Source organism: Strix uralensis, chromosome 6, assembly GCF_047716275.1.
Source record: "Strix uralensis isolate ZFMK-TIS-50842 chromosome 6, bStrUra1, whole genome shotgun sequence".
NCBI classification, from domain to species: domain Eukaryota; kingdom Metazoa; phylum Chordata; class Aves; order Strigiformes; family Strigidae; genus Strix; species Strix uralensis.
The window spans coordinates 18259064-18280343 of NC_133977.1; the positions used below are offsets into that span (position 1 = coordinate 18259064).

Below are 21280 nucleotides of genomic sequence, written 5' to 3' on the forward strand. Positions count from 1 at the left end.
TGTGGAGCAGTTCTAGCTATCCACTCAGTATTTATCACAGTCCTTTAGCCCACTGGAAAAGCAAGGAGGTCTGAAATACACTTTCAGGACTGAGAAGATAGTTGAAAACCATCTCCTTCTCTTGTTCTGGCCTCATGGCTCATGTGCAGCACAATCACATTTTTAAAAAAGGATCATCATTGGAGAGACTGGGAAAATGTAATATCCTGGGCCAAAGTGACTTACTCACATAAAAAGTATGACTGGGCACCAACTCAGTCTGTGAATTTTCACAAACCTGGGCTTGATGTTCAGAAAACTGTGTAAGATGTGTTACATTGTGGCTAATACTGATTTCCTAAAAATTAAATTTAAGCCAGTGTATGAAGCAGAAATCACATGAATACACAGTATTTTTCTTTCAAGTATAATATGATGTTTCTTGTTCTTACACTGATGTGTTTAGTTAACGCTAGACGCTTTTTGCAGTTTGCCATTTAAGAGGGCAGCCTTTAAAATGATACAAGTTTCTGTAGTCAGTGCTTAAAACTTACAAACTTCATCCTCTGACACCTGAAGTAAATTTAGCCTGAGATTTTTGTTCTGCGTCGATTCTCGTGGGCTCTGAACTCAGTGCTTACCACACTAACAATAATCCTTTATGTCTCCAGACTCTATCCGTGTTCCTTGTTAACCTTCAGTCACAAAGTAATGAGATGCATCAGACATCATCAAGCTGGCCTAAGGGGTTACAAATTTGGATGAGGGCCACATACTGTACTAATTGCTTCTAATAAATTACATATTTCAGGAGGGACATCATGATTTTAATCATTTATTCTGCATGTTGTTTCCTTTGGAGAGAAGAACAAGCAGGCGCTAAACAAGCTGAGCATCTGAAATTCATGGCAGAAGCTGAAAAGAGCTGATTTAATATCAACCATCATTGTAAACACTAGAATTATGCATGTATCAAATCCCTGGGTCTGAACACTTTGGGAACAGCCAGTGAGTCCTGGCTGTTTTAATAAGTCAAACCAAAATGATGTCTTTGAATGTTCCTTAGATTTATAACAACTCATATTCAATCCCATTTCAAATGTTGTAGCTGGGGCCTAGCTCAAGAAAAAGTCTTTGTTTCTATGCAAAGAAAAATACATTGAGGGGAATTTAAAAGAAAAATACATTGAGGGGAATTTAAAGGATGTATTTCCCAAAAGACTGGGATGGAAACTGGTCAAAGGTACCTTTCACCTCTATGGGGAAAGACTTTAATTATGATTTGATGGCAGCTAATTGCACAGGTTGTCCAGTGAACACAGAAAGTTGCGAGAACTTTCTTTAGAGACCGCTGAAATTAGTAGGATCTTGATGCTGATCTAAGTAGCCTCCTGCTGGGTGATCTAGGATGAGTGAAGGTTTCCTATTTTCCTGACCTCTAGCACACCCATACCAGTAGATTCACTGTTAATGAAATCCTCAAACCACTCGGGAATGTGCACTTCCTTCACAGGGAGAGACCTTGATGGTATTTAAATAGCTGGTAATATTAATAGCAATAGCTGGTAGATAATGTGGAGACTTGGGAGCTCTAGGGAACAATGCAGATTTGGGAACAGCTCAGGCTGTCTTCTGTTTGTCTTTGTAAACCTTGCTTCCTGTCACTTTAGTCTGCATTTCCTTTCAAAGATGAGCTGAGATACTAAACAAAATGTGACTATGTAGGTAAAAGGAAATCTGCCTCGGTACAAAATATGCCTTGGGATCAAAAGCTGTAGCTCTGAGACTCAAATGTGTTCTTTTGATTTTCAGGTGATAATGAGATGCCGAGGAAACACCATTACCTGGCATAAGTGCAATCTGCTTCTGCCATGGCAGTCTATGCTGCCTTCCACTTGGTCCATCTCTACCTGGGAGGGTTATCATTCCATTTTAAACTTCTCTGGTGAGTGTGAGGAGAGAAGTGTGAGAATCCAGCAAGACTTTCAGGGGCTCCTTTAACCCTCTGATCAGAATAATGAAGATATCTCTAAAGATGCTATTTGTGGGTGGTTGGATGGATGTTTGTGCTAAATCAGTTGGACATCTACTTTGATACAGAAGAAAAGGACCAAAGGATTCTTCTTGGTTTTGTCATACAGAATGAGAAACAGATTAATAAAATGAGAAACAGGCCTTGTGCAATGACAACTGACTGGGAAAGATTGCCCTAGTTAAAACTGGTGACTCTTCAAATTGAAAAACCTTCCTCTGGCTGTTTTTATGCTTTTTCATAGTGAGCTTCAAGCCAACCTCCGCACACAAAGAAGAGCTTAAAATGAAAGAAAGTGATGGAGATTAAAGATCAGCATATTAGAGCATTGGAAGTTATAGAAGGATGAGAGAATTTGAAGTTCAGACATAAAAGACCAAGGGTAACAGAAGAAAAAAGTGACACAAACAGGGGAAACAGAGGTGATGAATCTTCGGTTAAGAGAGCTGCTATACCTAGAAAAAAGTGACAAGCGGTAAATCACAACATACTGACAATATGATGGATTAATTTGGTTCAGTCTTCAGATACTGACTTTTGCCAGTATTGCATGTTACATAATAGTGTGGCATTAACAAAACCTAGTGTAGCAGGGTTAGAAAAAGAAATATCTTTGAAAGCAAAATGGAAGACCTCTTTGACATCCATTAGGTTTGGTAATATAACACTAACAAGAACACTGCACTGAGCTGTTATCTGGTTTGCTGTCTGATTCACTCTCCAGATTACCACTTAAATCAATAGTTCTCACATCGATTTTTCCAGCACACTGTATTCCAGTAAAAAGAACAATGCTCTGAGATGAGTCAGCTATTTGCTCCGTCTATAGGGACTCTGGTGCATTTTCATTTAGGAAAATAAAACAGGAGCCAAAGTACACACAAATATATAGTAATAAGAACCTGCCTGTTGCACCATAACATGACACTGGCTCTGCAGACACACGGGTTTGCTACAGCATGCTGCAGCAACTACAGACCCGCATCGAGCTAGAGCAAGCCATTGTAAGGATGGGACCAAAATATTTGGGGGCAATCTTAGACAGATAATAAAATTGTCTTTCAGTTTAGGTGACTGCTATGGCAGAGGGGAAAAATATGCCCACATTTGACTAAGAAGCTGATCTCCATATATTTACCATGACATATAGAACCTTGGCAGTACTGCATTTTCATTTATTTCATATAGTTTCATGTATTTGCATAGTCCATGTAACATGTACTATAGTCCTGGTACTGTAACTAGGCATCACTATTGTCTGATGTTGCTTTTGCTCCTTTTAACCATGTTAACAATTTCCTAATTTGTTTGTAATCACAACATCCAGGTTCATTTACTCTTGCTTTCTCTCTCTTGTTTAGCCATGAATTCATGAAACCAGCATCCTTTCTCACACAGTTTTGTAATTATTTCAAGAAACTTGCAAGAAGTGCAGCAAAAATGTTTTCAGCTCAAAGAAGAAAGAATAATCTCAAGAGCTACTTGGAGATTTGGTGTCAGGCTGAAATATGACTATCCCCACAGTTTCTCTTGGCCACCTCTCTGCTGCAGGCACAGAGCAAAGCTCGTGCCATGGCCCCCCATTTCTCCCACAGCTCTCCACACATGGCTGCTGTCTCAGCTTCCAGGCTCTGCATCCACCTGCAAGTTTGGCTTATTTCTGGGAACTTTGAGTTAGCAGCAACTAAAAACTACTAAAATGTCAGAAAAGTTAACAAATGAAAATGCTTGTCCCTCTTTTCCACTATGAGTTCTGTTTTATGGAGATTTATTATCTCCATATTTGAATGTGAATTACCAGATTACAGTCTATCCCTCCTTCCATTTATAACAGACCCAGAGGATATAGAGCAGCGAAAGAGGGTGTAAAGGAGAGAGGTTCACCATCCAGAATCTCATTCTTTACTGTATATTGAATATCATATTGTGAATATACTGAGGGAGAAACAGCCTGCAGGAAATAAACATATGTAAAGCTGTGGGAATAGTGTGCAGTTATGAAGCCTGTTATTCTGAAAATACTGCTAATATTGTTATCTTCTACCACTATAAAACTAAAATAATTTAAATCATTACAAAACCTCTGTATTTTTCAGTAATGCTTTCATAGCACTCGTTGCTATGTTTGTCTCCTAATCTCTTAGCCTAAACAAAATAACATTCATGTTTTCATAACAATAAAGAGGAAGGGATAATGAATATTCTATTCCAAATAATTTTTAAATAAAAAGGGCAGTATTTATCATGGTTACAGTATCGTAAATCTGGACCAATCCAGCTTGTTTACAGGAAGGGTTATCAATTTCCAGGTGTCCACCTGTGAATCTGAGAATACTGTGTAGTTTAGAGTGTTAAGGTATAGAGGAGAGGCATTTTGTGCTGTGCTTTGTTCTTTTTACAAGATATTTCAGGCTAGTTGTGATCTATCTTGAATCACATACTTTCTTACTGTCCCCTGGGAATTAAGTTGATGTGGAAGTAAACTATGCCAGGTACTTGCCCAGGTCTCAGCAACGTATTAAAGGTAACACTGAGTAGGCTGCAGTCCTTGAAAGGAGATATAAGGACATGTTTTACAGAGCACTTCATTTACGCAGTGTTTAGTTTAGGTTTGTACAGCAAAATAATACAGCAGTGAGATCAATAGATATTATTGCTACCCATGTAAAGCTTCTTCCTTCCACAAATTATTATAATTGACTGTAATAAGATTATTTCTAATATCCAGTGCACAAACTTTAGCCCATTTTGACAAACAGTAAGTTTTGTGTGGCACCTGAGTGATGTTTTAACTGTTGCTAGGACAAGTACTAGAGAACTGAAGCTACAGGATGAGATACACAGAACTGGCTGATATTGTAATTTACTTAACAACAGCAGCAGTATTTCACACAACAAATCAGATATCCTACTTTTTTTGCCAGGTAATAAATTGTGTTAAGCAGAAGGAATGGAAATTGAAGATATTCATTATCATGAGACACCTGGCAGGATAGCCTTTGGTCTGCAGTCTGAAAATAATCCTGCACTGACAAGTGGCAGTTGGAAATGCTGGTGAATCACTATAGATCTTGCTTCACTGCAAGCACCAGCAAGTCAAACTCTGTTGAGAATCATTTGAGAAACAAGGCCTAAATGCAGTTGCTCTGATCCCAACTCATATTCCTGCTGCTTTTGTGTTCATTCCTGAAAAGCATGTAAGCCCCTTAAACATTTACCAAGATTTCTCATTTCTCCTTATCTTCACCAGAAAGACTTCACACTTCTTATAATCAGATACCCAGCCCACAGTTTTGGTTATTCTTCTTTCTACAGCTGCCTGGAAAGGGAGGCAGAATATATGGGAGTCATTTAAATAAGAAACAGAGAGCTGTATGGGGCCAGAACTGATAAAACTTATGTATTCAAGGAATTCTCTTCAAAGTTTGGCATTGAACTATCTGTTACATTGAACTAATAAAAGTATCAAGATTTTGTAAAAAAAGAAGTCTGCTTTTTTTAAAAAAAAATTGTCAGTGCTGCAGGATTCTCTGGTGAGGATAGATGATCAGTATCAGCAAACAGTCAACGCCAGATAGTCACTTCGAAGTGTGAAAACAGCAACGGCTAAGCATGACCCCTTCACAGACAGCTGTGGTGCTCGCAGGCAGAGAGCCCTTGCTCATGCCCCAATGTTTTCCCTGTGAGAGAGGACCTGGAGCTGCGGTGGGTGCAAGGGTTCCGCACCCTGCCAGGGCAGAGACAGTACCTGCACAGTACCTTTGAGGGCAGGCGGGGTGAAGACGCTCTGCTTCCTTTGCTTGGGAGATGCGCTCTGGGACTGAGGAGAGACAAAACAGAGAGAGAGGCAGTAAGAGACTGGCACAGGGAGAGTTTTCTGGTCATGGCAGCTCCAGGTCTGGCCCCACAGATGCTATCAGAAGGTGCACACACCAATCTGAGAAGTTTCTAAGAAAATTATATTGTATAAATCTGATGCCAGCTCCTGGGCTTTCATGAATACAGGGAAAATTAAGATTAGGTAGACAAAATACATGTTTAATGGACAACCTTTGTGGCTCCCAGGCAGAACAGACCCAATACTGCTGAAAATTACCCTTCACTCTAAAAAAATATTGTTAAGCATAAAATTAAGATAGTCTGTGTTTTTAACAGTCTGTGTAACTGGTTCTCATAAGGCAAATAAATGTTTATGTATATTAAAACAGTTGCAAGGTTGCATTAACCAATATTCCTACTAAATACAGTGTAATGAATGATTATATGTATAGGTAAGGTAGTACTGAAATTATTAATATATTAATATATAAATTTTTACATAAATAAATGGAAGATCCCTCCCCCTTCGCTTTTTCAATGTATTCTAAAATAATAATTCCAGCAACCAATTACTCAGCCTTTAACTGGGCCTGATTTAAGTGACAGATTAAGTGCCTGATTTAGACACAGATAAACTTTTTATGGCCCCAAAATCACATCTATGCACAGAAGTTAAATTATTTCAAAATAATGGTAGTAAAATTACACATAGAGTAACAGTAGTATAATTATACCAGTGTATGGTTAGCAAAAACTAACTGGAATACCTTCCAGTGCTAAAGCAGAGCAACTTTTGCAAAATGAAAGCAGTTAAATTAGTGTCCATTATATACGAACATGAAATATGTCCATATACAAAGGATAATAAAACTACATAGGGTCACATAGATAGCTTTTGAAGACATAAGCATCATATCACATTCCTAAGAAAAAGGTTAAAAAAAAGTTGTATTTGGTCATAACGATGTTGCCTTTTCCCTAATATTTGCTGAAAATGCCTTTTTCCCTGAGTACTTTGACTTGTATATAGTCTGTGAATTTTAATAAGATCTATTTCTTCAAGGAACATTTAAGACATCTCTTAAGAAAACTAATTTCACACAGTATGGCCAATTCTATTACCCTACCTTATCACAATGGGTGGAATGATAACATTTATAAATAAAATATTGTCTTCTTTTGAAAGAGAAAGTTCTTTATAAACACTGTGGGATAGGTTGTTGATCCTTGCCCCAGTAAATCTTTCTAAGTCTGTATTTGAGTCCAAATTTGAACCAATCAATACCTCCCACTGCTATTTAAAGCGCTGCCTGCTTCTTCTCTGAGCAATGGGTGAAGGGGAAAAAGATGAGGGAATTGCAGGAGCTATGCAAGGGGAGATTGGAAAACAAGATTGGAGGAGCTGACTTGTAACTCTTCTGCAAACAACACCAATGCACTGCCTGCTGTAGGCTTGGCAAATGATGGGAAGATGAGAGAGAAGTTTGCAATGTTTTTGTAGACCCAAAGCAATGCTGGATGAGGTGACCTGGCAGGGTCACCTTGGGCCAGGTTTGCTATGAATTGCCAGGGCATGGCATCAAGGCAGAGGGGAAACTTGCCTTTCCCAGTTCCCTGCTACAGGGAGAAGGGAGAGCCGGCAGAGATAAGACACAACACAGCTTTACACAGCCCTGGTTTGAAAGCAGTGAAAGGCTGTGTTACTGAAGATGGCATGACAACGTAAAGAAAAACATTAACCAGGATGAATCAGTGACTTTCAAAGGGGTTTTAACCATAGACCTATTTTAACAATAAGTATGTTTAAAAAAAATTTCACTTACCTCTGCCTGTGACACGTTTGTTCTCTTCTCATCTTTTTCTAGAGGATGAAAACATATGGTACGAGAAATGTTAGTACAAAAGCGTTTCTGAGTTCTAACCCTTGCAACTCTACCCTGAACCCTACAGCACTATTGTAAATAAGAAATTACCCTTCTAATTTACAGCTTTTCTTTCTCTTTTGTGTGTCTCAGAAAACCAGAGGCCGTGATTAGCATTTAGACATAAGCACTGTGTCTAAAGCACTTAACTCCCATTTTTTCTCTGTGAATTAACAGCAAGCAATAGAGTGCCTTTAGCAGCAGGTCCTTTGGCCAGGCTCATAGTAGGGCTCTGCGCTCATCAGTGGCTGTTGGGATACGTGGCTGCTTTGCTGGGGGACTGCACTTTCTTCTATAGTCAGAAAAGGCTTTGTTGCCAAATGGTGTGCAGGAAACCCACAAAGGGCTCTTACTGAACTTAAATAATAACAACCACCTCACCTCAGATAAGTTATTAATATACCAATACTGGTACTGAAGAGCACCTAACAGTAATAGGTAAAATTAGCAAACCAAAGCTTAACAAAGACTAATTTTTAATCTTAAAAGTTTCATGACATTACTGGACTGAAATTTTTCCTGGAACTGCTTACTTTTTTTGCCTTAATTTGCTCTGGACTATAGGCATGGCAGATATGGCCAATACTAGAGATTTCTAACGAAAATAAGATTCTCTGAGAATCTGTCTGAACAACTAAGTAAAATTGTATGAAGCAGAGGAGGGTCAAGGATCTTCCTAATCATTGTACTTAACCAGTTTTTGCATAAGATTAAATTATTTTTCTACTGTTATCTCGATACGGTTAATGACCAGAAAGTGATTGTCTTCTGATGATGATTTCCCAAATATTTGATGAAGATCATGTAGGACCTTTGATGCACAGTAGTTTGGAGCTTTAAAATAAAATGCCATTAAAAACAGAGACATCAATCCCTCACTGTAGCAATACACCTTCTAAAATTTTCCACTTACAGATATCACTAGGCAATTTCCACTGAGGTGTGACAGATCTGCAAATGTAGGTCTGAGGGAAGAATTAGGTCTAGGCAATATCACTTTATCTAACTTATTTTCTAGATATTGGCTGCTTGTGGTGTGCTGTGTGTAAGGGGATGAGCCAGTCCAGACATTATATTTATATTCTTTCCATTGTATCTGTGCATCCTGCAAACAGTAATTGACTTACTGGATTTTTTCAATGTATATATTTCCCATTACCTTTATATGAAAGACATTCAAATTACTTACACTAGAGATTAAAAAGTGTAGCTGAAAACAGTGCTGGTTACTGTTTTCCACAGTCCCACACATACAGAATTAGACAGGACAATCAGGAAGCCAGTTCCTGCCATTAACATTTGTATGAACTTTGGTAAGGTGACTAATCTCTTCCTTGACTTCCTTACCTGTAAATAAGCATAGCAGTGCTTATTTAAGTATAGCGGTGTCTATTTGCCTTCATAAAGCACTTTGGGGTATGAAGTTAAGCTGGCTAAACGAGTGATTATTTATGTGCTTGTAATCTTTCTTATTAGTTGTATAACAGTCAGACACAGACTTATGATTCAACATTGGATTTTTTTTTTTAGTTCAGGATCCTGGATTTAGTTTGGAGACTGAAATTTGAATAAATCAGGAACTTTCAACAGAGAACAACGATGTCCCATTCCTTCCTGAAACTCTAAAGTTGCCTAGATTAAAAATATATTTTGTAAACCCAGGCTGAGGCTTACATAAGGAACAAAACTTCAATCAGTAGCTTCATCAGGTTTCAGGTCTTGTTCCTAAGGATGTACACAACTCTAACCCTTTGGGCTTGCACACTTAGTGCTCTTAGTGGGGTGACACTAAACCTACCAGAACTGGAAAGTTTCCAGCCTTTCCTTCCACCTAGCAGCACTTATGTGACAGGCGACTTTGGGAACTAGAACTGGTCCTGTATGGAGTTAGAGAAATCATTCATATCCACAGAGCAAAGAGTGCCAATGAATAACACCAGACGATGTGGAAATTTAAGAATGACTTACAAAATCACACAAACAAACAGTTTTTCAAATCCAGTAAACAGAGATCAGAAATGAACCTAAAGGAGCAAAAGAGACACACTTGAGGACATGAAGTGTTTCAAGTGAGTTGTGAGATGAAGGGAAAGGTAAAGCTGGTTGGAGATGCAGTTTGGTCAATAGTACATTTGGCATGCATTTATTTTTGAGGACAAAAAGACCATTTATTTTTGACAGCCATTTTGATGGATAAGACTCAAGGGAGAGTATAAATTTTTAAGAAGAGGTGACAAGGAATGAGAGAAGCTGAGATCCCTGAGTGCCATAGACTGAGGCAGAGGGTAGGAAATAAACAAATATTCTTTCTGTAGAGGAGGAAGAAAAGATGAAAAGCAATGGGGACATGGAAGAAAGATAGAAGCGCTTGTGTGTAGCTAAGATAATAATGAAAGACAGGGGCAGTGGCGTTGTAGCAAAAGTAAAAGGGGGAATTTAGTGGTGACAGAGAGCACAGCTGGAGTGCAGTGTGGTCTGGAGCTCAGTCAAGAGCTCTCTGCCTGGGGAAATACTTAAAGCCATATTGGTCTAAGTGAAGGATTACATTAATACTTGTGTGAACATTCTTCCTTGGACAAATAGTGTTTTTCCAGTGTAAATTATAATGCTTTGAAAACAATCTAAATAAATTAATGAAAGCATGTTCTTATAACAGTCTTACTGAGAAAATGCCCCTGTGAGAGTCAATGCATGTACAAATCGATGTTCTCACTACAACAGGTCAGTTCTGGCATCAGGAGATTCCACACAGAAAATCTTCATGACAACAAAACTTATGATGAGAATGAAAGTTACAAGGTAAAAAAGAACATTATCGATTAGTTACTGCAAATCAGACATATCCATCTACAGAAGTCAAACAAGCATTTCCCACCCTTGAATCCCTCTCAAATCCATTGACAATTATAAACTGAATTTCTTTACTGAACTCTTTGACCATAAATTCTTCTTGAGAGGTGTCAGGAAATAATCAGAAACCAAATCACAAATATCAGACTGTGATATCAATTGATTCACAGGAGAGAATGAATTCCCTGGTTTCTCAACATCCTTCAATTCCCATTGACTACTGTGCAGTCAAGATTCTGCTCAGAAAAAATCATAGTTATACAGAATGAGAAATTTCCTTATCATGTTTATAACTAGGCAGATATATTACAGAGAACGTGAATTCAAGTGATCAACTATTTCTCTCTTACATGAAACAAAACCCAAGCTCTCAGTAGATAACTTCTCCCTACAGGTTTGCTCTCTTTTGGGGGCCAGGAAGAAAAAAGACTTTTTAAGGATGCTCCATATTCTTCCCTCACAGACCATAACATTTCTCACAGAACATAATACAACTGCACTATATTCCTAATCTGAACATACGACATTTTTCCAATCCAAATTATTATTGGCTGCTCTAATTAGCTAACAAGAATCTAATTACTCAAGTAATTTCTTGACAGTTTTTTGTTTTAAATTGGTATAATAGAAATCATATGAAGAGCTGAGAACAGATTTGTACACACCCAAGTTGCTGAAAAGTTGCAGTACCTAAAAATAAGATTGGAGTTTTGTTTAGAGCATTTTTACACCTGTGCTGAGGAAAAAGCAGTTGAGGACTTTCCCCTGTGCTGGGCGAATAATTTGTCAGGCTAGTGTGACCCATACCTCATGTAGACTGGACTAGCACCTGGCAAATAAACAGACTATTAGGCTTTAGTCAGTGTCCTCAGGAAGAGAAATGGTCCATGTTCATCAAAAGTGTTCATGTTCAGTCTAAAGGATATTTCCACTAGTCCAGATACGGACACAGACTTTCTGAAATGAAGCCCTAGTTCTTCAAGAAGAGACACTTCTGAAAGTCCAGCTACCTGCACAGACCCCCTTTCAGCATTAGAGCTCTATGCTTTAGTCTTTATCCAGTTTAAAATCTCATCCACTCACAGGAAAACCTGCAAGATTTGGCCTGGCTATGTTGCTGAAATATGGAGAAAGAAACACCAAGGGATTTTTCTCCCAAATGCTCTTGTTAGCAGAGCTCTTCTGAATGTTTATTAGCACATGCACCCAGCCAAGCTGATGTAATAAGCTGAGCTACCCCAAAGGTGTTATTATATGAGGTCAGAAAAGAGCCGAGTGCAAGGAGGTTGGTTATAGCCAGGATGAGAAGTGCTTGCTGTTGCTGATCGTTTTTTCCATGAATCTCCACTGTTGTGCAAATGGCATGACCATGCTGGGGGAAGCCTTGTGGTCTTTTTAGAGTAAGATCAAAATTTATCTGCCTCTCTTCTCCCACTGGATAATGTTAATGCTCTTGGAGCAGCTATGCAGGGCAAGAGTTGACCTATTTTAAAAGACTTGGCCTCTGATATCACCCATGGGCTCTGTAGTGGAGTCATCCGGAAAAGGCTTATCTCATCCAGCTAAGTACCCTGCTTTCTTTCCCCTTGGCAAGAGCAAATAAAAGCCTTTTCTGTAGGGTTTCAATCAGGCACTGGAGGAACAGAACAGGTCAGAGAGGCCAGCTGTTACACAAAAGAAACTCAGTAAGAGGCTGGTATAATTGTTGGAGAAAGCTTCTTGTAGACAGTTTGGAATTTTCCTTGAGAAACCAAAACTGAGGAGTTTCAGGTAAAAATCACAGGGATAGGGATTTGGATTTGGTTAGTTTTTGTTGTCTAAATTTTCCCTTAAAAATAATACACATGATACCCTTTCACTGCTCAGATAGTGGAAACAGCCCATGAGCTGCATGCCTATAACAGGTTTTAGTTAAAGAATGATTTAAATAAGAATGGTTTGAATCTGAAAGAAATTAGCCCAAAGAGAGACTTTAAGGACACAATGTCACTGTCATTCTGGAGCCTCCTTATAATCCTGCCCCCACCCCTGTATAAACAGTGCCACTGAAGAGAGCAGGGGATCCAGCCTTTCACATGCAAACTTTAGTGCAGGACACTAAAGCTAGAGACAAATCAGATAACACTACTGCTATGGAATAGTTCAGCCAGTTTAATTTTATTTCACTAGTTTTGATGAATCGTCTCCATGGCCAAACAGTACTATGTCCATGAGCAATGCTTTCTCTCTCAAAAAATGTGAAGGAAATGAATCAGTTGCTGACTTCTGATCAATATGCTCAATGATGACATACAGTTGGAAAAGGAAAATAAGTTTCCTGGCTCTGGCTCCACTTAGCCATCTCCTGTGATGAAGAGGAGAGTGTCTCTCTCCTCCTGCTGTGGGGTTGGGGGATGTTTGTGTGCTTGGGCAGTGGGCAGCAGAGCTCTGCTCCCAGTCTTGTTGTGTGCTAGTTATGCGACAAGGCAGATCACCTGTTTCAAAACTTCACATTTAAATGGCACAGACCCACACAATTTTAGGAACTAAAAAAAGAAATGGATAATTTTCCAAATAATTATTCATTCTCCTGCCACCTAGTGGCAGGACAACCTGAAATTTTCTGAAAATTTGCTTTCAGTCTTTTCACATTTCAATTTCTTCATCAGTAAAATAAGGATATTTTTAGATCTACCAGCTGGCCTCACTGGTGTTTGGCCATCACTGTTTGTATTTGCCATTGGTACTTGTAAAACAAGCTCATTGAAATCTGATTTAGAAATTGTTTGGTATAATGTTACTTGGTTTTTATGGTATCAAAACTACTTTTCCTTTCCTCCAGAAGACAAAATAAGATTAAAAAAAATATTTAATGCTTTGTTTTTGCCAGAGTTCTAACCACACATTGCCAGATCAGCTAGAATCTCATCACTTTTTACTAAACCACTGAGGTAAGAAAAGGAAAAAAGTCCAAAAAGACAAACGTAAAAAAATGCTTATGTAGTTAATTGTTTGACTTTTGCTTGCTGGTTTTTATTTGCCTGTATCTGTCAATGAAAACTTGATTACGGGTATAGATGTAATTACATTTAATTACAGAAAAATATCCTGGTAAGCCCTCCTGGTGTGAGTATATGTTTCTGAAAATTTTCACACTGCAAAAGCACCTCATTAAACTCCAGTATCCCAGCTGCTGTGGTAAATGTAGCTGGAGGGTCTGCTCCCCTCCTCAGACAAGTGCTGACAAGAGAGTGCATGCATTGCGGTTCTGCTGCATCTCACACACTAATCAGCATCTGAATTACTGCCTGGCCCTTTAGGGAACACTAATAACAAGATTTGTATAGGAAATACTAATAAAAACATAGGGGAGAGAGGAATTTGCTATATACACAAGCATTTGCATGCTTATTCTATCAGGCATTTGCAGTTAAGGTATGTAGCAAGGGAAAGGTCCCACATTACCCCAGCAGCACCACCACCAAGAAACCTCTCATCACTCTGGCTCAGAGATCATAGAGTAGCTTTTCCCAAGTAGATCCTGACTGTGATGACCAGCCCTTTGCAGTTCACTAAAATGCCACAGGCCAGATGAATCAGCTGTCTGGAAATTTAAGATTTTCTTTCCAGGTAAATTAGCCCATTTATATTTACATAGCTCTGCATTCCCAACCTTCAATATTCAAGTAGCCATTACTAGCACTGAGAGTAGGGGCAACAATGTCCTTTGTTAGACCAACGGTGCTCAAAGTCAACCTCTAAATGGAAAGAACGATCATCCTTTTCCTCCCAACGCATGCAACAGCATCTGATCCAAACAGCACCTGTATCTCTGAACATCATACAGACAGTATCCAAGGACCCACTTTCAACTGCACAGCTTTAAGAATATGAAATAAAACCACTTTTCATAAATTACACAGATCAAAATTTCTTTAGAAGATACATTCTGAGACCATAATCTGGTTTGGAAGAAACTGGAGACATTACAAACCTCAAATGTGAATCTAAATGTACTTGTTTACATCACACAAATCTCAGAAGGGAATTATAGTGCCTGATTCACCACCTTGTTATTCCAGTTTCATGCCAGACTCATGGAAATCATTCTAGTTTCACTGGCATTAAACATATAATAGACATAAACAGAATATAACAGTGATGAATCAGGTCTGCAGCCTTACCACAGAGCAGTCATGAATTATTACAACAAGCACAAAAAAATCCTCCCTCTCTTAAACATTTTGTTTCCAACTTTTCATTCTCCCTCCCTATGATACCTGTTAAATATAAATATAAAACATATTCTAAATAAGTAACATAAATCAAATATAACTTCTCAAAATATACATTGGAAGAGAATTCAAATTTAATACTTTTCTCCCTTCTTAGTAATAAGAACTGAGTTGTTCTATCTGCCTTGTTGGAGTTACACAGCTGCCTGACTCTGTGGCCTTCTAGCTTCTGCCAGCTCTGTAAGGCTTTTTCTGATACTGTCCTGGCTTTGAATGACAGAACAGAAAACATGCTTCATGGAAAAACCTGTCATGAAAAAATCCTTCCACGCAAGTTTTTTTCCTCATAGCACAAGAGGCCCTGTTCTGTAGCCCTGCTTCTTGAGAGGGTCAGGTGAGCAAGGAGTGTGGAGCAGACCTTCCTGATGTAAGTGCCTCATCCATCATATGGGGATGATTAAAAACTTAGCAGGTCTTCCCAGAGAAAGTAATCAACCCAGGGAGAAATATGCTTGAAATAAACATTCTGTTTGGATAACTAATGTAAAGATTGACTTTAAATCACAATATAACCAATGCTAGGCTTGAAGTTGCTTTCTAAGCAGCACAAACTCCTCTTTGGTGAAGGAAAAGGAGACGGCTTTCAAAGAACTGACTAAAGAGGAACCAGAAGGAGGTAAGTAAAAGTCTTTTTTTTCTTTTGATTTCTCAAATGAGACATTTTCTGGACCCAATATAAATCTCTCACTAGATTACCAGGAATGACACCAAGCCAAACTTTTCATACAATTTGCAGTTGACCTGTGTTGACTCATGGCATCAGAGCCAGGAGGAACCTCTGGCAAGACTACAGGGTATCACCGTGTGCAGAAGATCCAGGTCAGGGTCTGCCTCTGTGTTGCTTGAGAGCTCCCTTTAATTAACTTGTTCCAAAAGAATACAATTTAGTTAACAGGAAAGTACTTCTTTTTCCACTTCCAGCATGACAAAGTTAAGCTTAACCACAAATCTGCGCTGCCTGTTACACTGACCCTCTGCAAAGATGAGTTTCATCAGTGCCCAGCTCAGGTGGGTGTTAAGGGGAACCGAGCAGTGCTCCAGGCAAAAGGAGTCCAGCACAGGAATTCAACGCATGTGAAGGGCTGCTCAGTGCAAATACTGTGGCAAATCTACAGTCTGCATCAGCAAAACAGATCAGGCAAAACAGAATTTCTGAGGGAAGAGAAAGACAGAAAATCATTTTACTGCTGACCTTATTAGGCTATAAGCAACAGGAGGTTTTGCCATTGACTTAGAAGTCAAGATTTTATCCTAGATATATAGCATGAGTTTGGTAAAAAAAATGAAAAAAGAGAAAAAAGGCAAACTACTTTCTCATTTGATAAACTAGTACTAAAGCTAGTGCAACTGGGAAAGAACTTCAGCCACACATAAACTGGTTTCTTAGTCAGACCTCTTAATCATTATCTGAAGTAATGACAGTCACATTAATATTCACTGCATCTTTGAAAATCCAGATTAATTCATTCAACTAGGTAAAAATAAGAGACAAACTGAAGAAAACTGTTGTGATTGGTGATGTGAAATTTAAAATCCTTGGCCTGTTGGGAAGGTTGATGATAAACTCAAGTCTCAAAATGTGCAAAGTAAGACTTAAAAGACCCTCTTTCATACACATCTGTCTAGGATGATTCAAATCTCTCTTTTAGATTGAAGTATACATAAGAAATATTCCCTTATTCTTGAAGCAAATAAATGTAAACCAGGGTGACTGATTTTCTGGTGTGAGCCAGAAGGGGAACCTGACAGCCAGAATTTCTGGGTGCCCCAGGCAGTGCTGGAGGGCCAAAGCAAACTACAAGAAGACCTCAGAAAAACAGACTTTCATGAGATATAGAACAAGGCAAAGGACAAGGACTGGGAAATAGACCTATATCACAACGTGGTGTCTCAAGTTTGTCCAACTGTGTAGAAGGAGAACTCACCTCACTGTAAGGTTACTTTGACACAGGGTCTATTCTGACACAAAAGCAGACGTCAATAAAGATTACATCTTTGCTGCATGGAGTAAGGGCAGTTTCCACACTCACAGCGTAACCTCACTTGGCCTGAAATCTGACAGTGAAAGAAAAGACTCACACAAAGGAAACAGGAGGGGAGATAAAGGTGACTTATGAGAGGTTAGTGGAGGGCCAGAGCTGTTGAGTGACGGCCAGCAAATACTCAAACAGGTTCAAAGAACAGAAACATGACTCTGAAATGAATATGCCCAAGCAAAACATACTGTCAGACTACTAACTGCTTGCAAATAATGACTGCTGTTTTACCAAATGTTACCAAAGCATGTACACAAAAACTTCCCAAATAGCTTGCAATTACTTTGTCCATTGATGCAAACAGTTATAACAACATATTAGTTTGTGAAAAGACTTAACATGTTCATTAAGTATTTTCAAATACAGAAGGAAGCTAAATACCTTGAGAAGACAGTTACCCAGAGTTGCGAAATCGTCAGTAATACTGAAAAGTATTAGTAATGTGTTACATTCCAGCAGCTTGCTTACTTTATGTTCAGTCTATGTTCAAATGACATATTGAAGACGTTGAAGATCTAAATACAACTGAACCAAAGATCATGAAGAAGAATCCATGGTTACCAGAAATATGATACTAGCCCATCCCCTGATATACATTTAAACCATTTCCTAATGGCTTCGTACGCAGGAATCAGTTGCGATGAAAAATGACTCAGAATTGACCCAGCGATTGCAACCTTTGTATTGGAGTTACAGCTGCAATAGCTATCACTGTGAGCAGCTCCTTTCTCGCTTGTTGGCTGTAGGAGTATTCTAAGCTTTAAAATAAAAACCAGCAGCAGCAGCCAAAACTAAAAAAGTCAAACATTTCTTAGCATGCTTTATCTCATAAAGCCATTTAAAAAAAATACTGTAGCTGAACAGTTGTGTATTGTACATTCTGGAAAGGGACATTTGCCAGGGGAGAAGAAAACAACTACAAAAAAATAAAACTCTTCCTTAGCCAGTGATTATTATGACTGCCTTTGCAGTTTCCTTCCTTTTGGAATAATACCTCAAGGATTTCAGTAAGAATGTGTTGTAAAGCTAGTCCTGGCCAACTGCTCGTGGCTTGCTTGTGGGTAGAATGCATAAAGCTCCTCACATACATGTATCATCTTATGTAGGAATCAAGTGAGCTACTAGTAATAATACTTCTTGGGGTTTATGACCCTTTTTACAAAAAGAAGATGCAAATACCAGTTTTTAAAATTCATTGTTTGGTTTTCTAAGCTTTCAAAGAGTCAGCAAAATGAGGTTCCATAAGCTCATTCTGACCATCAGCACGACTAGGTGGGATGGAAAAGACAGGGCCATCATCATTAACTCAGACTAAGTCAGCTGTAACTTCCAAAGGCATTTTTCAGAATTTCTACTAACCTCACTACATACCAGAGACAGAGGGGACCTGGGTTTTGTTTTATACACCTCCATCTATACTATCACAATTAGAAACACCTTACTATGATTCCCGTGGAATGAGCTGTTCCACACCCTCCTACGGGATATGCTGTACACATTAAAGCCTGTTACACACTAGAATCAGCATTTTAGGAGGCTTGACAGCACATTTCTAAACAATTACAGCCCTGCTGTGTACTTATTGTATTTCAAAAATGGATAGTAAAAACTTAATGTTGATCTGGATCAAAAATCTTCTGATCACAATTCTTTAAAGGGAAAACCTTTTTTTCCTACACCCCCAATCACTTTTTAGTTCATCAGTACAATTCCACTTCAACGAGAAAAGGTCATAAAGTAGCACTTAATAATACAAACACATTGCATTCAGACCAGCTGGGCTTGTAGGTTAAATTGCTCCCTGATTCTGTAGCTGTCCTGCAGATCCTAATATAACAGGGAGAATGTGGAGCAAGCACTGCAGCTACATGGTGGATCACCCCAGAGATGCTACTGTTTGGTGGTGGTCAAAGAAAGAGCAGGAAAGGTTCATCCAGATCTTCTTTGCTTTCTGCCACTGTCTGAGAACAGCTATGGCAAGGGACTTCAGAAAGACTTGAAGGGAATACTATCACCACAAGCCACGGAGCTGTGGAGGCTCAGTGATGAAATGTTCAGCCTATGGGATGTCCAGGTACCAGGATAAGTGGTACTGTAAGATGCAACAGAGCTCACTGCTTCATTGAATTTCTATCTGTCTTGCTCAAGCTCGTTTTCTGCCCTGTGTGATTCCTCTCTGCTTGTCTCATCAGAACAGAGGACGTGGCCTCAGGTGAAAAACACGACCTTTAAATGCTAACTCTGTAAGTGCAGTTTGGTTCCACAAGATGAATAATGCCAACATATTAATTCTCTGTGGTATGTCTGCATCCCAGGTATCCAAGGGAAAACATGAACAAAGAGTGAGAATGTAACTGTGCTTCATTCTGCTACTGTGATACTCTCTTGATCCTCCACTAAAGGCTTTTGAGAAAAATATTAGAAGTGATGATTTTAGACACGTGAATTGTATTTTGAAGGGGAGAAGGGGAAAACAGAGTTCCTTCCAATAGATGTATAGTTTAATTCTATGCTAGAACTACTTCGGTTACTATAAAAAGGGACTTGGCTGGCCCAGCTGATCTTGTTTCCACCAGCTGGTGACACAGACAGCTCAGACTCACAGGAAAGCTCAGCTAAGCTCTATACCCCCCTGCACTCTGAATTTCTGTAGCCTTGTGACTTGACAAAGACTTTCATGATTGATAGCTTCATTTTGTTTAAAGTCTCTGCTAACTTTTGGTCCATATTCATTATATTCGCACTTCTGGTGTGCTTTGAAATGAAGTTTTGACTTCAATTGCTCCATATAAAGGGTTAAATTTTTACTTTGAAAGCTCAATAAATGGGGCTATCTTGATTGATGCTTTAAGTGCAACCCCTTCCCAATATTCTGAACATAATGAGGTTAGTGCTAAAAGCTGGATTCTCTCTCATCTGTCTGCATTATCTATTTATTCAGCACACGTCACCATGGTAAATGAGTGCTGCATTAAGTACTAAATAGTAGAGGTCAGACAAACCCTGTGCTGTTTTTTTTTTCCTCTCAGCAAGGCTGAAACACTTATTAATGGATTTTAGTTTATTACCTAATGTAAAAAAAAAAAAAAATAGTATTATTATTGAATTATATATATTGAAGTATAATTTAAATATAATCTCAAACCAAACTAATTTGACATTCTTATTCAAAACCTTTTGCTTTACAATGTTTAGATGGTCTTAATTTTAAATAGACTCTAAAATTTTTTATCATTTTAAAAAAACCCACTCAAAATACAAACAGAATGTTTGCCACAGGCTGAATTGGACCTCTTAAAACGTTGGAGTTTTTTTAATTGCCATGAACCCCACGAATTCTATACTCATGTAGCTATATCAAATATAGCTTAAGTACTTTGACTATAAGAAGTAGGCATTTCATTTTTTAAATAGAAAACTCACCATCTATTCAGAATTCTCACCAAAACAAACTGTATGAGGTGTATAAGTATTTGGCACAGTGCAAATCTGTTAAGAGTTCCTCTAGCAAAGTATTAAGCCTTATGAATGCAATAAAGTTAGAATCTGTCCAACTAACTTCCTCACCAGGTTAGCTAGTTATGCACACTGCTATTCTCTAACCAAGGCACAACTCTTCATCATGTTAATATACATGGAGGTGATAACAGAGGTAAACAGTCCAAAAGCTTATCAGTTCTGACGTTGAATAATCAAGCAGCTGGAGATCTGTAACATGAAGCCATATATATTAAAAATTATTTGCAAATTATCTCCTGCGCTGGCAGAAGGCCGTTGCTATGGTGCTTTTGTATAAGGAACAAGGAAAACAGATGAAGAGTACAAGGTTCAACTCTAAAAATACCTCCTTCACTTTCAGATAGTTCCACGGACGTTGACCCTTCCAACACAAAACCAACAGGAGGCAGGGAGCAGGAGGAACAAGTAATGTCATGGTACTCATTAGGAGCTTAGCTGCACTGATAAATAGAAAAGTATGTTGATTCACCTGTTGAAGATTTAAGGCTGGAACGAGAGAAATGGATTAAGCAATTCCACCCATATTGGGAGTAAAACTTTTTTTCTGGCTTCATGTCCTCTCAGCTGCTCCACTTCTCTGATCTAGGCCAGAAATCTGAGTCCTGGTTGTGAATATCCAACCTCTATTTCCAGTCTGCCAGGCTGGCTCTGGCCTTTTCACAGACCAGAGCTTTCACAGGAGATGTTTGCATCCCACACTCCCCTGTCTCACAGAGGAAGGCAGGCTCCAATGAACGAGAGGGATTCATTCTTGTTTTGACTAAATTTACACACTTCAGTCAACTACACTGTAGTCAGTAGAAGCAATCAAACTGATACAGGCTATGTGTCATGTAAAATGTACCTATG

General features: G+C 38.7%; 1 protein-coding gene across 1 annotated transcript in view; it reads right to left on the reverse strand.

The window, feature by feature from the left end:
• PPP1R1C (protein phosphatase 1 regulatory inhibitor subunit 1C) overlaps positions 1 to 21280 on the reverse strand; it is a 54162-nt gene that overhangs the window by 24008 nt on the left and 8874 nt on the right. The window contains 2 exon segments of the mRNA XM_074872267.1: positions 5771 to 5831; positions 7654 to 7691. Coding sequence (XP_074728368.1) covers positions 5771 to 5831; positions 7654 to 7691 — 99 coding nt within the window.